The sequence below is a fragment of the Carlito syrichta genome, unplaced genomic scaffold (assembly GCF_000164805.1).
Source record: "Carlito syrichta isolate Samal-C Ts95f unplaced genomic scaffold, Tarsius_syrichta-2.0.1 Scaffold304658, whole genome shotgun sequence".
Classification (NCBI taxonomy): domain Eukaryota; kingdom Metazoa; phylum Chordata; class Mammalia; order Primates; family Tarsiidae; genus Carlito; species Carlito syrichta.
The window spans coordinates 44645-57671 of record NW_007248754.1 but is presented as its reverse complement, the minus strand read 5'-3'; the positions used below and the strand labels follow the sequence as shown (position 1 = coordinate 57671).

Below are 13027 nucleotides of genomic sequence, written 5' to 3'. Positions count from 1 at the left end.
GATGAGGTCTTGCCAAGTTGCCCAGGTGGGTCTCGAACCCGCGGGCTCAGGCAATCCACTCACTTCAGCCTCCCAAAGCCCGGGATTACAGGCTGAGCCACTGAGCCCGGTGGGATTATTTTTTGATTTATTGTAGAGTCGAGGGCTCAACAGGTTGCCCAGGCTGGTCTCGAACTCTTGGCCTCGGGCAATTTTCTCGACTCAGCCTTCCAAACTGCTTGAATTATAGGCGTGAGCCACTGTGCCCAGCCACCTCCATCTTTTCACGTTACTTTTAGCTCTGTGGTTTTGCCTTTTCCTGGAGTATATAAAAGCAGATCTCTGATGTCATGTAATCTTACATTTCTAAAAGATAAGAGCTGTTTCAATAACAATGCCACACCTAATAAAATTAATATTTAGTCATACCTAGTTAATGTTCATATTCCTCCAGTTTCAGAAATGTCTCATGTACGGGTTCAAACAAGATCCACATATATTTGATTTTTGTTTTTTGGTTTTTTTTGAGTTGGAGTCTCATTCTGTCACCCAGACTGGAGTGCAGTGGCCGCTCCTGGACACTGCAGCCTCGACCCACTGGGCTCCGGCAATCCTTCCGCCTCAGCCTTCCGAGTAGTCAGAATTACAGGCACACGCTACCATGCCCGGCTGATTTTTTTGATTTATTGTAGAGATGAGGTCTCGCCAAGTTGCCCAGGCGGGTCTCGCACGGTGAGTCCACTCACCTCAGCCTCCCAAAGCGCGGGATTATAGGCTGAGCCACTGAGCCCAGCTTATTTTTTGTTTTTTTAAGTCTCCTAAATCTGTAGCTGTTTCTGCTATAACGCTTTTCCTTCTATTTATTTGGTTTAGAAACCACATTCTGGATTTGCCTGGTTGCTTCTTTATGTCGTTTAATTTGCTCTTCTGTTTCCTGCATTTCCTAGAGAGTAGAAGTTTAACCTATAGCAAGGCTTCCAATAGACCTTTTTGTGGTAATAGAAATGCTTTATATCTGTGCTGTTACAGTAGCCACTAGTTACTGGAGAGTTGGATTGTGCTAGTGTGGCTGAGAAACTAGGTTTTAAATTTTATTTAAATAGCCACATCTGGCTAGTGGCCACTGGCCTACCATATGGGACAGCACAGATCTCGAGGGCTGGTTAGATTCAGGTTCAGATGTGGTTTTTTGGGCAAGAATAGTTCATAAATGGTGTTGTGACCTTATTGCATCATTTTAGGAGGCATAGTGAGTCCTTTTGATGATGCTGAAGTTAATTAGCAGTAGGTTCAGATGTTGAGAGCCTGATGCTTCTGTGGCAAAGTGTCACGTTGCCCTCTCATTTGAGGTTCTAGTAGCCGCTAGTGATTGTTGCTCGGCTCCCTTATTTTGAAGTGGTGAAACTGACTTTTCTCACTCCTCCCTTTGCTTCTGTACCTGAAGCTCCTTGTGAACAACTGGTTACCTTGAAATAAATTTATACCAGAGAACCAGGAGAAGTGACTGCTTGTCTTTTCAGTTTTCAGTTTTAAATGCCCGAGTTACCTCAAAAGGTGATCAATAAGATTAGTATTGTGGGTTTTATGCATTTGCTTTATGACCAGTTCTTCATGTTGTGCCATCTTTAGCCACTGGAGATCACCGAGTTGGCTTCTGTGTTTTCGTCTTGACCCCTCTCTCTGATTGTTTCCTACTTCTTGGAACAGGCAGGTGTTCCAGGCTCACACTTCCTGCCTAACTCTGGAATCAGTCATGTTCTCAGGAACCCTGATCCTTTTGATAGAAAGTATTATTTGGAAGCCACAGTCTGGATGTTGGAATGTTTGCTCCTACTTTGTTGTTACTGTTTCTGGGTCTTTTTAGTAGGTAGAGCTAGGTAAATCATGAATTCATGGTGATGTTTCAAATACACAGCTATCTAACTTTTGGGTGTTATACTTGTATCTTTTTCTTTTTCTTTCTTTTTTTTTTTTTGGAGTCAGAGTCTCACTGTTACCCAGGCTGGAGTGCAGTGGCACGCTCACAGCCACTGCAGCCGCGACTTGCTGGGCTCTGGCGATCCTTCAGCCTCAGCCTTCCAAGTAGCAGGAACTACAGGCATGCGCCATCATGCCTGGCTAATTTTTTATTGTAGAGATGAGGTCTTGCCAAGTTGCCGGGTTTGGTCTCGAACTCGTGGGCTCAGGCAATCACCTCACCTCGGCCTCCCAAAGTGCTGGGATTATAGGCGTGAGCCACCACGCCCAGCCACTTGTATCTTTTTCTTATGCTGAATATCTTCGTTCTTCAAGTGATATTTTTACTTAAGTAAGTATCACAAAATATATATTTTAAAATAATACAGAATTACTATTAACAATAAGGCTGCTAAGTGCAGTTAGGGACTTATTTTTGTCTTTATCTCAGAATATAAAGTCAAAATACTGTGCTTGACATCTCTTGAGGGCCAAGGTACGGTGCCTCACACCTATAGTCCCAGTTACTTGGGATGTTAAGGTGGGAGGGTCGCTTTAGCCAAGGAGTTTGAGACCAGCCTAGGCAACACAGCGAGACTTTGTCTCTAAAAAATAAAAAAATTTAGCCGGGCATGGTGGTGCATGCCTGTAGTCACAGCTCCTCAGAAGACTGAGGCAGAAGGATGGCCTGAGCCTAGGAGGTCAAGGCTGTCATGTGTCATGATCGTGCCACTGCAGTCCAGCTTGGGAGACAGAAGGAAACCCTGACTCAAAAAAAAAAAGTTACTTTGTGTCATGAGGCCACCAACTTAATGTATGGTTAGGTTTTTTTTGGTATGCTAGTGTTGTGATTGCTTTTATGTATGTGGTTTTATGTAGACAAGAACTGCGAAATTTTTCTTAGGGAGGATCAGTGGAGTTTTTCAGAGGAGAAATGAATCTGGGGCTGGAAGGTAACTCTTGCCTTTCCTTTTTTTTTTTTTTGAGTCAGAGTCTCACTCTGTTGCCCAGGCTGGAGTGCAATGGCACACTTACGGCCATCACAGCCTGGACCTGCAGGGCTCAGGTGATCCTTCTGCCTCAGCCTTCCAAGTAACTGGAACTACAGGTGCGTGCTACCATGCCTGGCTAAGTTTTTTATTTATTGCAGAGATGAGATCTCACCAAGTTGCCCGGGCTGGTCTCGAACCCCTGAGCTCCGTCAGTCCTCTCTCCTTGACCTCCCAAAGTGCTGGGATTACAGGCTTGAGCCACTGTGCCTGGCCTGCCTTTCTGTCTTTAGTGAAACGTGGATCGCATTGCAATTTGACAGCAAAATATTGGGCTTGTATATTCATAAAGGGTGATCACCAGGTACTGGGATTGCAGGCATGAGGCACCGTACTCAGCCCCAGTTTTGATTTTATCTGTTCCCAGCAAGAGTTTGATGCCTGAAAATTTTTCAGTTCAGATAGCTGTGTGTAGATTATCACTTAAACTGATTCTACTAGAATAATTCTAGCCACATGAAAAGAATAATGTTTAATCTGTGCTAACTATTATATTTGTTTTGGGTGTTTTGGGTTGTTTTTTCTATTCAGACTCTCACTCTATCATCCAGGCTGGAGTGCAGTGGCACACTCATGGTCACCGCAGCGTCGACTTTGTGGGGCTCAGCCTTCTAAGTAGCTGGAACTACAGGTGCGCACCACCACACCTGCTAGTTTTTTGGTTTCTTGTAGAAACAAGGTCGCCCCCTGTTGCCCAGGCAGTGCTCTTGCCTCGGCCTCCCAAAGTGCTGAGATGATGGGCATGAGCCACTGCACCTGGCGGTATTTTGTTTTAAAAGGAAACTGGCTTACTGCAACAGATGACTATCTTCTAAGTCATGACCAGTCGGCTGCATGTTTAGACAGAGATGCTGCTCCATTACTAGAGTCAGATAATAAACAGTAAGCCACAAAGGGAGCTGGTGGTGCTTTTTTTCCTTACCGTCTTCTGGTAGTTTGTGAACTACTTTAGGTGGATTCCTTGGTGTAATTTGTCATTTAAAAAATTGTTTTCTGATGCCTACGTATCAGTTTTGTCAGTACATTTAGGAATATTTTGAGGATATAGCATTGTTTGTAAATGCTGGTACTGGGTGCTTTTCTCTCATGGCTTCTCAGTGTGCTAATATGGCCACAATTAAGGTGTTTGATGTTAGAGTATGACTTCTTTAACATGTTGATGCTTGGATAGAGCTATTCTCAAGCTGGAGTCACTGAGACTGAATGGACAAGCGGACCTTCCAGAGGCGGACCTCCTCAGGCATTAACTAGGGACTCCACAAGAGGGTTGCGAAGAACTCCAAGGAAAAGGGTGATGCAGGCTTGTTGCTGAGAGTTGGGTTTTCGGATTGGCAGGGTTTTAGTGGTTACCTTATGTTTATTGTTTCTGTTTTGTTTTCAAACTGACAGGTGGAAACTTCAGAACATTTTCGTATAGATGATGCAGTAATTTCAGAGAGTACTCCCATAGCTGAAACTATAATGGCTTCAAGCAACGACACCTTAGTAAATATGTTTCATAAACTATACAAGTGGTATTCTTTGTAAATTGCCCTTAACTTGGAAGTGGGGAGGTGGTGAATTTTGGCAAATCTCAAATTTACATGTTTTTAAACAATTTTTAAATGATTTTTTTCCCCCACGTAGTTCTGAGTTTTAGAATTTTTCTGTACAGCCAATTTATATGAATTTACTTCATTGTACAGACATCACAAGAAAATATCATAAAGATAATTTTGCTGGAATAGTTAAAGAATAAGGGTTCACATATGAAACCTTGAGTTGTGTTTGTTTCTGGGCCCTGTTGCCTAAGTTTTTATTAACAGAAAATTTCAAATATTTTAGAAATAGAATTTTTGTAAGTGTCTTTGTTATGTTTGGATAATTCTGAGTCTGAATAATTTGAATCTTGGCAGGTTGTCAATAGGGTGACTGGAAATTTCAAGCATGCAGCTCCTATTCTGCCAATCACTGAATTCTCAGACATACCCAGAAGAACACCAAAGAAACCATTGACGAGAGCTGAAGTAAATGAATGAAATTTAGATCGATGCTATCATTGATCTTTCAAAGCGGAAATATTTATATTTGTTTTGTGGAGTGGGAGGGAACAGAGCTTTCTTTATTGGGTGGTGTGTGTAAATATGCCTATATTATTTTAAAGTCACTTTTATTAGTGAAAGTGGAAGTTCACTAATATAGTATGACATGCTTATAGCGTCATTTTGCTGCTTGTGTCACTCTTTCAAGGGGTGGTCATCTCATCTCTGCTGCTTGTAACATGTCTGTCTTGGATGCGGGTTTGAGAGTGCTGCTGGGCTGTGAGGAAGGCTCTGCGGTTTTCTTTTGTTGAAAGTTCAAATAATGGGACTTTAAAGTGACTTTGTGTGATGCTTGAATCGATTAACATATAATTAAGCTTTACAGTACTAACTGCATGGCGCATTATAATGTTAATGGGTGTTTACCAAGGAGATGAAGTATTGATTATTTTGATCTGAGCATAAAGGTAAACACATTCAGCTAAATTAGTCTCCATTTTTTAAATTGGGAAGATTGCATGACTCTGTGGTTTAAAAACATAAACAAAAATTTGCCATAGGGACATGTTAATTGGTTATCTTCTATATTTGATCATTTATTTTATTAGAGATTTCTAACAAAGAAACAATATACTCTTAATGTTTTATTTTGATAAACATGGAAAATCAGTGAGGGAATTAATTAAACATTACCATATTAGGTTACTGAATTTTTGTGTTTTTGTGGTTTTTTTGTTTGTTTGCTTGAATGTGTGAGGATTTTTTTCCCCCTAATAACCATATTGAGATATCTTCCTAATGAAGAAATTAGAAGAGAGCCTTGGAAGCATACGGACACCTAGATGATCATGAATTTAGAAATGTTAGTTGTAAAAGGATAGATTTAAGGGCATTTTGTTCTCTAAAACTTATGTTAAAATGATGTTCTAATTATTGCACATTTATATTAAATTTTAACTTGTGACTGTTTGTTTGTTTCTTACTAGGTGGGAGAAAGAACAGAGGAAAGAAGAGTAGAAAGGGATATTCTTAAGGAAATGTTTCCCTATGAAGCATCTACACCCACAGGAATTAGGTACTGCTGAAGAGCATATTAGTGTGTTCTAGTAGAGAATTTCCATTTTTAATCTCCATCATAAAGTTGTAATACCTCTAAGCTCAGAATCAAGCTCTTCTGGAAGCCAGGCAGAGTGGCATGCACCTTGTGTGCCTGTAGTTCCAGCTACTTGGGAGGCTGAGGTGGGAGGATCTTTTGAGCCCAGGAGTTGAAGACCAGCCTGGGCAACAGAGTGAGGCCCTGTCTCTTAATTAATACATGAATGAATGAGTATATAAATAAGCAAATTGTTATTTGGGGAACAGTTTAATTCCCATAAACCTACCAGTTGTTTATATCCTTGAAAGTTGAATCAGTTTCAAAATTAGCTTTCTTAAGCTAAAGGAATTTACCTGCTATTTAATTCGTATTTCTAAATCTAAATAGAAAGCCAGTAAGAAGACAGTTTTCCCAAGTTTCTTCTCTAATTGAAAAGTCTGTATTTGTATATCGTGACTGTTGGGGTTTTTTTTGAGTTGGTTTGCTCACTCTGTTCCCCAGGCTGGAGTGCAGTGGCATGCTCATGGCCACTGTAGCCTCAACCTGCTGGGCTCAGGTGATCCTTCCTCCTCAGCCTTCCAAGTAGCTGGAACTACAGGCATGTGCTACTACACCCAACTAATTTTTTTTCTTAATTTATTGTAGAGATGAGGTCATGCCAAGTGCCCGGGCTGGTCTCGAACCCATGGGCTCAGGCAATCTTCTCACCTTGGCCTCCCAAAGTGCTGGGATTATAGGTGTGAGCCACTACACCCGGCCTTGTGACTTCTTAAGTGAAAGAATCAACCAAGACCCATGTTATGTTTTCCCTTTCCTTCTAAATACATTGGCTTTGAAAAGCCTTTAAGAATGTAGATTTAGTGAATATTTATCAGAATTTGGAATATTTCCTTTTTTCTTTGTTTCTTTTATTTTCTTGAGTTGGAGTCTCACTCTGTCGCCCAGGCTGGAGTGTGGTGGCACACTTACGGCCACCGCAGCCTCAACCTGCTGGTCTCAGGTGATCCTTCCACTCCAGCCTTCTAAGGAGCTGGAACTATAGGCGTGCACCGCCATGGCCAGCTAATTTTTTTCTTTTTATTTCTTGTAGAGACGAGTTCTTGCCAAGTTGCCCAGGCTGGTCTCGAACCCCCGGGCTCGGGCAGTCCTCTTGCTTCACCCTCCCAAAGTGCTGGAGTTACACATGTGAGCCACTGCACCCGGCTCTGAATATTATTTTCTAATGAGAGAGGCATCTAACTTATAAAATGAAGGAGGTTGACTGACCTCACTGCTTTGTATGTGTCAGGTGTCTACTGTTGCCTTACAGAATGTTCTTGGAATTTGGAATTGCAATGACATTTTATGTTACTTATCTAATTACAGCTTTATCTGAAATTGTCCTTCTCTTCCTCACTTTACTCCCAACAGTGCTAGTTGCCGCAGGCCAATCAAAGGGGCTGCGGGCAGGCCGCTAGAACTCAGTGATTTCCGGATGGAGGCGTCCTTGGCGTCCAAATATACTCCTAAGTATGTTCCCTTGGCAGACATCAAGTCAGAAAAGACAAAAAAGGGACGCTCCATTCCCGTGTGGATAAAAGCTTTGCTGTTTGTTATTGTGGCAGTTTTTTTGTTTTTGGTCTATCAAGCTATGGAAACCAACCAAGGAAATCCCTTCTCTAATTTTCTTCCTGCCGACTCAAGAAAACCCAACTGAAGGCATCTCTTTGGCACATTCAACTTGGTCTCCTTTTTTTAATAACTATTGAAAAACATTTGTGTTCAATTGTTGATTCTAAGAACTAAAAATAATGTGATTTCACCTCAATAAATGTACTATTCCATTGAAAAGCAAACAAAATACATATATGGACTTCATGAAAATGTTTTTGGACTTTGGACTCGTAGGAGATCACTTTGTGCCATATGAATAATCTTTTTTAGCTCTGGAACTTTTTTGTAGGCTTTATTTTTTTAATGTGTACATCTTCATTTTTGGGGAAAAAAAGTGTTTTTTGTGTATTTAGGAAACAAGGGCAAAACGTGGCAGTATAATGTGAAGCTACATAGTTAAATACTTTCAGTTCTTACATAAAAGATTTTAAGAATTCTCTGCTGAATAAAAACTTTACAGACACGTGAAACATGATGAAATTCGCTCAGAGAAAAACTCAGTTGTACTTTTTGCAACTGCAGCAAAGTTTGATGGCGCTTATGAGGAAAAGTACAGCAATAATCTCTTCATTCACTTGTATTAATAGTGATATTATTGTTTTAGTCCTATCATACTTTCTTTAGAAGACTTCTGGAATCAAGAAAGTCCTACTTCAGCAAAACTTATTTAAACACCCGTAGGTCTGGCTGAAGCAACATGTTTCAGAGAACTGTTAGCTGGCTGTATGTGTTTTACAAAGCTATTAGCTAGCTATAAGCTGTAATTGGGAATTTGTACTTTTTAATTTACAGCAGAACATGTATTCTGTCAATCCAGTTTGTTACCAAAATATTTTTAAGATGAGCTGTGTGTGTTTGTTTAGAAGTTAAACATTTTTAAACACTGATCTTATATTCCATTTGGATTCATTATTGCATTGTCTTCTGTTACCAAAAACAAATTTGGCCAAGTGATTTTGCCCTGTATCATTTGATTTAAAAGTATTTCCTCTTAAATTGCTTAATAAGCAGTAGTTGATACTTAAAATTGTATACTTAAGATTGTAAACTCTGAATATGAGGTGGGCATTATTACTTTGTGTTCTCTTGAAATTGTTATCTCTGTGGTAGATTTTTTTTTTAGCTGAAACTTACCTCATAAATAACTTCATTGCATAAAGGAGTAGGTGATTGAAATGTCAGTAGAATCAAGGAAAACACAAATTTTAGATTTATCTGAGTCTCAACTTTAGAGTCACTGACCATAAAGTACACTAAAAATGTGAGTTATTTTGAAACATCATCTGAAGTAGAAAGATCGCTTTTAAAAAGGAAGACACTAAAGACGTATATTTAGACCAGCCCAGCAGACAGTTTTGATTCAAATTAGGCCTGTTCTGGTATTCAGCTTCTAGATATTTTGTAGGCATCTTCATTTCCATTGCAGTTGAGACCAGAAACATCTGTCGGCATGGCCCTGCAGGGCAAGTGGGAAACTTACTCCCAGGCCAGAAATGTTTGCATCTCCGAGTAAAAGTGTTTCTTTGAGATGAGCCACAGAGGGCGCACGTTTTACTCAAGTTTTCCGCGATGAGGTGATAGCAGAGCTGTACGCTCAGTTTTTAAACTTTGTTTCCCATATTGTTTTCAGTCTTTTGTTTATAATTAGAAATTGTGAGGAGCTCCACTTAATGTTTTAAAATGTGAGGAGATAAATCAGATTTAACATGTATGTAAGATCAATTCTCTGGAAGTCTGGTCCAAAATAGCTAAAGTAGGAAATGTAGTCATTTTTTAAAAACATGTACTTGGTCTTTTGTCTGTGTCTGTTTTATTCCTTTTGAGTAACTGTGTCTTTGATGTAAATGCAAAGCATTTCTTCCCGATTAGATTGTAGATGTAGAAACAGTATAATTCAGTAATAAAAAAATTAACTCCTAGTTTTGTCTTTGAAATAAATGATTTTCAGATAGCATAAATAAGATTTCTAGATACCATTACGTGGCATTTGTGGATTCTTGTGTTTTAGTTCTCATTTCAGTCTGCTCATGTGTTTAACTTCTGATCGTTGTGATTGGGGCCTCACTAGTGAGGGAGGCGTCAGGCAAGCAGCGTGCCTTCCGAGCGCTCGCAGAGCGGCCTCAGGAAGCCCTCCGAGACAGCTCCCCCAGGCCGCAGCATCGGGACTAGCACTTGTCGTCCTTGTTTCCTTCCTTCTACCGTCTCCAGGACTGTCTGTGACCTCATGGTTGTCAGTCTCGCCCCGAGACTAGGCAGAAGCGCCCCCCGTGCGACATTCATCAGGGAGCCGCACTTACAGGATGAAGGTGCTGCTGTGTGTCTGTTGCCACGTGTGCGCAGAGGTGCTCTTACTAAGTGGTTCTCCAAGTAACACATTCCCCGTCATTAATTAGCCAGTGGTCAAAGGCTTGAAACAATCGATTATGGCATGCCCGGTGTCTTCTATGCACTTGATACATGTTCATTCTCTTCGTCCTCACGAGAATCCAGTGAAGTGGGCACTTTAGGACTTGGAGTGAGTCTCGTCTTGTTTCGTCTTGAAGTCAGAGCCCTGGTCTTCCAGGCTGGAGGCAGCGGTGAGATCAGCTTGTCGCAACCTTGGACTCTGGGATTTAGAGGCGTGCACCGCCCCCGGGCTCGCTGGTGGTCTTGTTTGGTGTAGCAGACACGGGGTCTTAGGTTGCCCGGGACTGCCCAAGGTGCGAGGATTGCAGGCATGGGCCGCCACACCCAGCCCTAGTTTTTTGTTTTGTTTTGAGTTGGCATCTCACTCTGTCACCCAGGCTGGAGTACAGTGGCACTCTCACAGCCACTGCAGCCTCGACCTGCTGGGCTCTGGCGATCCTTCCACTCAGCCTTCCAAGTCGCCAGGACCACAGGCGCGTGCTGCCACGCCCGGCTAATATTTTGATTTGTGGAGACGAGGTCTCGCCAGGTTGTCCAGGTGGGTCTCGAACCCCCGAGCTCAGGCAATCCTCTCGCCTTGGCCTTCCAAGTGCTGGGATGACAGCCTTGAGCCACTGTCTTCTAATGTTGCCCCGCATTCATTTAAGGGTAAGCCTCTTTTAATTTTGCTTATTCGTTTTCTATTTCTTCATCTGTTTTTCATTTTCCAGGCGACTTTTGGTTTTTGTGTTGGGGTCTCTGTCACCCATGCTGGAGTGCAGTGGCACAATCACTGCTCCTTGACCTCCTGGGCTCTCAAGCAGCTGGTGGGTACTACGTGGCATCATACCCAGCTAATTTCTGCTTTTTTGGTTTTTTTGTGGGTTTTTTTGTAGATACAGGGTATCACTATGTTGCCTAGGCTGGTCTAGAACTCCTGGGTTCAAGCAGCACGTAACTGGCGCCACCCCCTTCGCCCCCCTCCCCGCCTCAGCCTCCCAAGGTGCTGGGATTATAGGAGTGAGCTACCATACCCGTCTTTCGAACAGTTTTTTTATTTTTATTTTTTAATTTTTTTTGAGTTGGAGTCTCACTCTGTCGCCCAGATCAGAGTGCAGTGGCCACTCCCGGTCACCGCAGCCTCGACCTGCCGGGCTCCGGCAATCCTTCCGCCTCAGCCTTCCGAGTAGCAGGAACTACAGGCGCACGCTACCATGCCCGGCTAGTTTTTGATTTATTGTAGAGATGAGGTCTCGCTGCCCAGGCGGGTCTCGAACCCGCGGGCTCAGGCAATCCACTCATCTCAGCCTCCCAAACACTGGGATTACAGGCTGAGCCACCAAGCCCGGCTTCGAACAGTTTTTAAAAAATGTCTTGCTGTCTTGCTCCTCTTCATTGTATTAAGCACTTTTTGAATTCCCTTAGTAATAAATCTCATGGGAAGAGGCTTTAAACACTCATGGTCAATCTGTCACCCCGAGTTTGCACTCTCTAAGAACTTTTTTTATTTTGAAGATGCAGGGTACAGTTCAGGATTAGGTATACAAATGTTCATTATGCAGGTACCCTTGATGAGGTGTGCCCTCCCCTCCCCTGGCAGTTTCCCTCAACTGCCAATCCCTTTCTTATAGTATTGTGATATGATAGTCGCTTAAGATCTGCTTATGCGTGAGAACATATGGTACTCTATTCTTTGCTTCTGTGATAGATCACTGAGGATGATAGGCTCTAAATCCATCCAAACTGCTGCAGAGTCCATACGTTTGTCCTTTTTGGCTGCATAGTATTCCATTGTATATGTACCGTGTTGTTTTAAATCTAGTTCAGCTTCAATGGGCAGTATGGCTGGTTCCATGTTTTTGCTATTGTGAATGGCAAGCTCTAAGAACTACTCAGAATTCATCTACCCTTCTTCACCAAAGATTTGGGAAAGGAAATAGAGGAGCAGATACAGGGTTTTGAGTGCAGGAGGACTCCATGTGATTCTCATGTTTTCCTGATGTGGAATCATTAGTTGAACGGCCAAGGACATTTGTGCTGTATTTACAGTGCGTTTACATTGGTTGAAACATTGCTTTCCAATTGCTGACAACCTGCTTCAACAGACACTGATTCAATGCTTCCTTTGTGCCAAGCATAATGTACAACATTTGCTGGTGCATAGGTGCAGTTTTAGAAATTTCTTTCAATTTGTGTTGAGGCATTCTTGGCGGGGGGTGAAGTCATTTTTTAATGGAAGTATTTGATAATTCCATTAACAGTCATAAACTTATTAGCAGCTTAAGTATTGCTCTTCTTTATCACATTGAGATAAATCAGTAATAACTTTGTAGTTAGAAAAACGCCAAAAATGTGTCCATTTATTTGGAATAAACCAAAGCTGATGATGAAAATTCATCCTGACCAAATGCTTTTACAATACATGCTGACTTTATTGTCCCTTATTTGACACATTGGTCTTGTGATGGTGAATAATTTGAAATGGGAAAGAAGTATAGTGTGTGTGGTTTGCTTGCCCAAGTCATAGAAGTTGCAGTTTATTGTATATCACGATCTGGGAGAAGAAATACGTTGTGTATTACTGTGTAGCAAGTCACCTCAGACCTGGCAGTCTACAGTCATTATTGCGGTTTCTCTGGGCCATAAGTCAAGGAGCAGATTCCGGGGGTGGTTCTGGCTTAAGATCTCATGACTGCAGTTGAACTGGGAGCCGGACTGCAGGATCATCGGAAAGATCACTTGGGTCACCGTCTGCTTCCATGCCCACAGGGCATTTGGCAGGCCGTGGCTCTATACTGGCTGTTGGCTTGAGACACGTGGCCTGAGTGGCCTCAGGACATAGCTGGCTTCTCAAGTTAACCCAAGGTTGATAACACAGCCTTTGCATG

At 42.0% G+C, this 13027-nt stretch overlaps 1 protein-coding gene across 1 annotated transcript in view; it reads left to right on the top strand.

Annotated features, from left to right (window-relative positions):
• The window catches only part of LOC103262917 (lamina-associated polypeptide 2, isoforms beta/gamma-like), a 19563-nt gene extending 9890 nt beyond the window's left edge, over nucleotides 1-9673 (top strand). Inside the window, exons 4-8 of the mRNA XM_021713665.1 lie at nucleotides 4156-4275; nucleotides 4374-4469; nucleotides 4880-4990; nucleotides 5992-6080; nucleotides 7512-9673. Of these exons, the coding sequence (XP_021569340.1) occupies nucleotides 4446-4469; nucleotides 4880-4990; nucleotides 5992-6080; nucleotides 7512-7797 (510 nt within the window). The 5' untranslated portion in view covers nucleotides 4156-4275; nucleotides 4374-4445 and the 3' untranslated portion in view covers nucleotides 7798-9673. The remainder of the gene's footprint in view (nucleotides 1-4155; nucleotides 4276-4373; nucleotides 4470-4879; nucleotides 4991-5991; nucleotides 6081-7511) is intronic.
• The last annotated feature ends 3354 nt before the right edge of the window (nucleotides 9674-13027 follow it).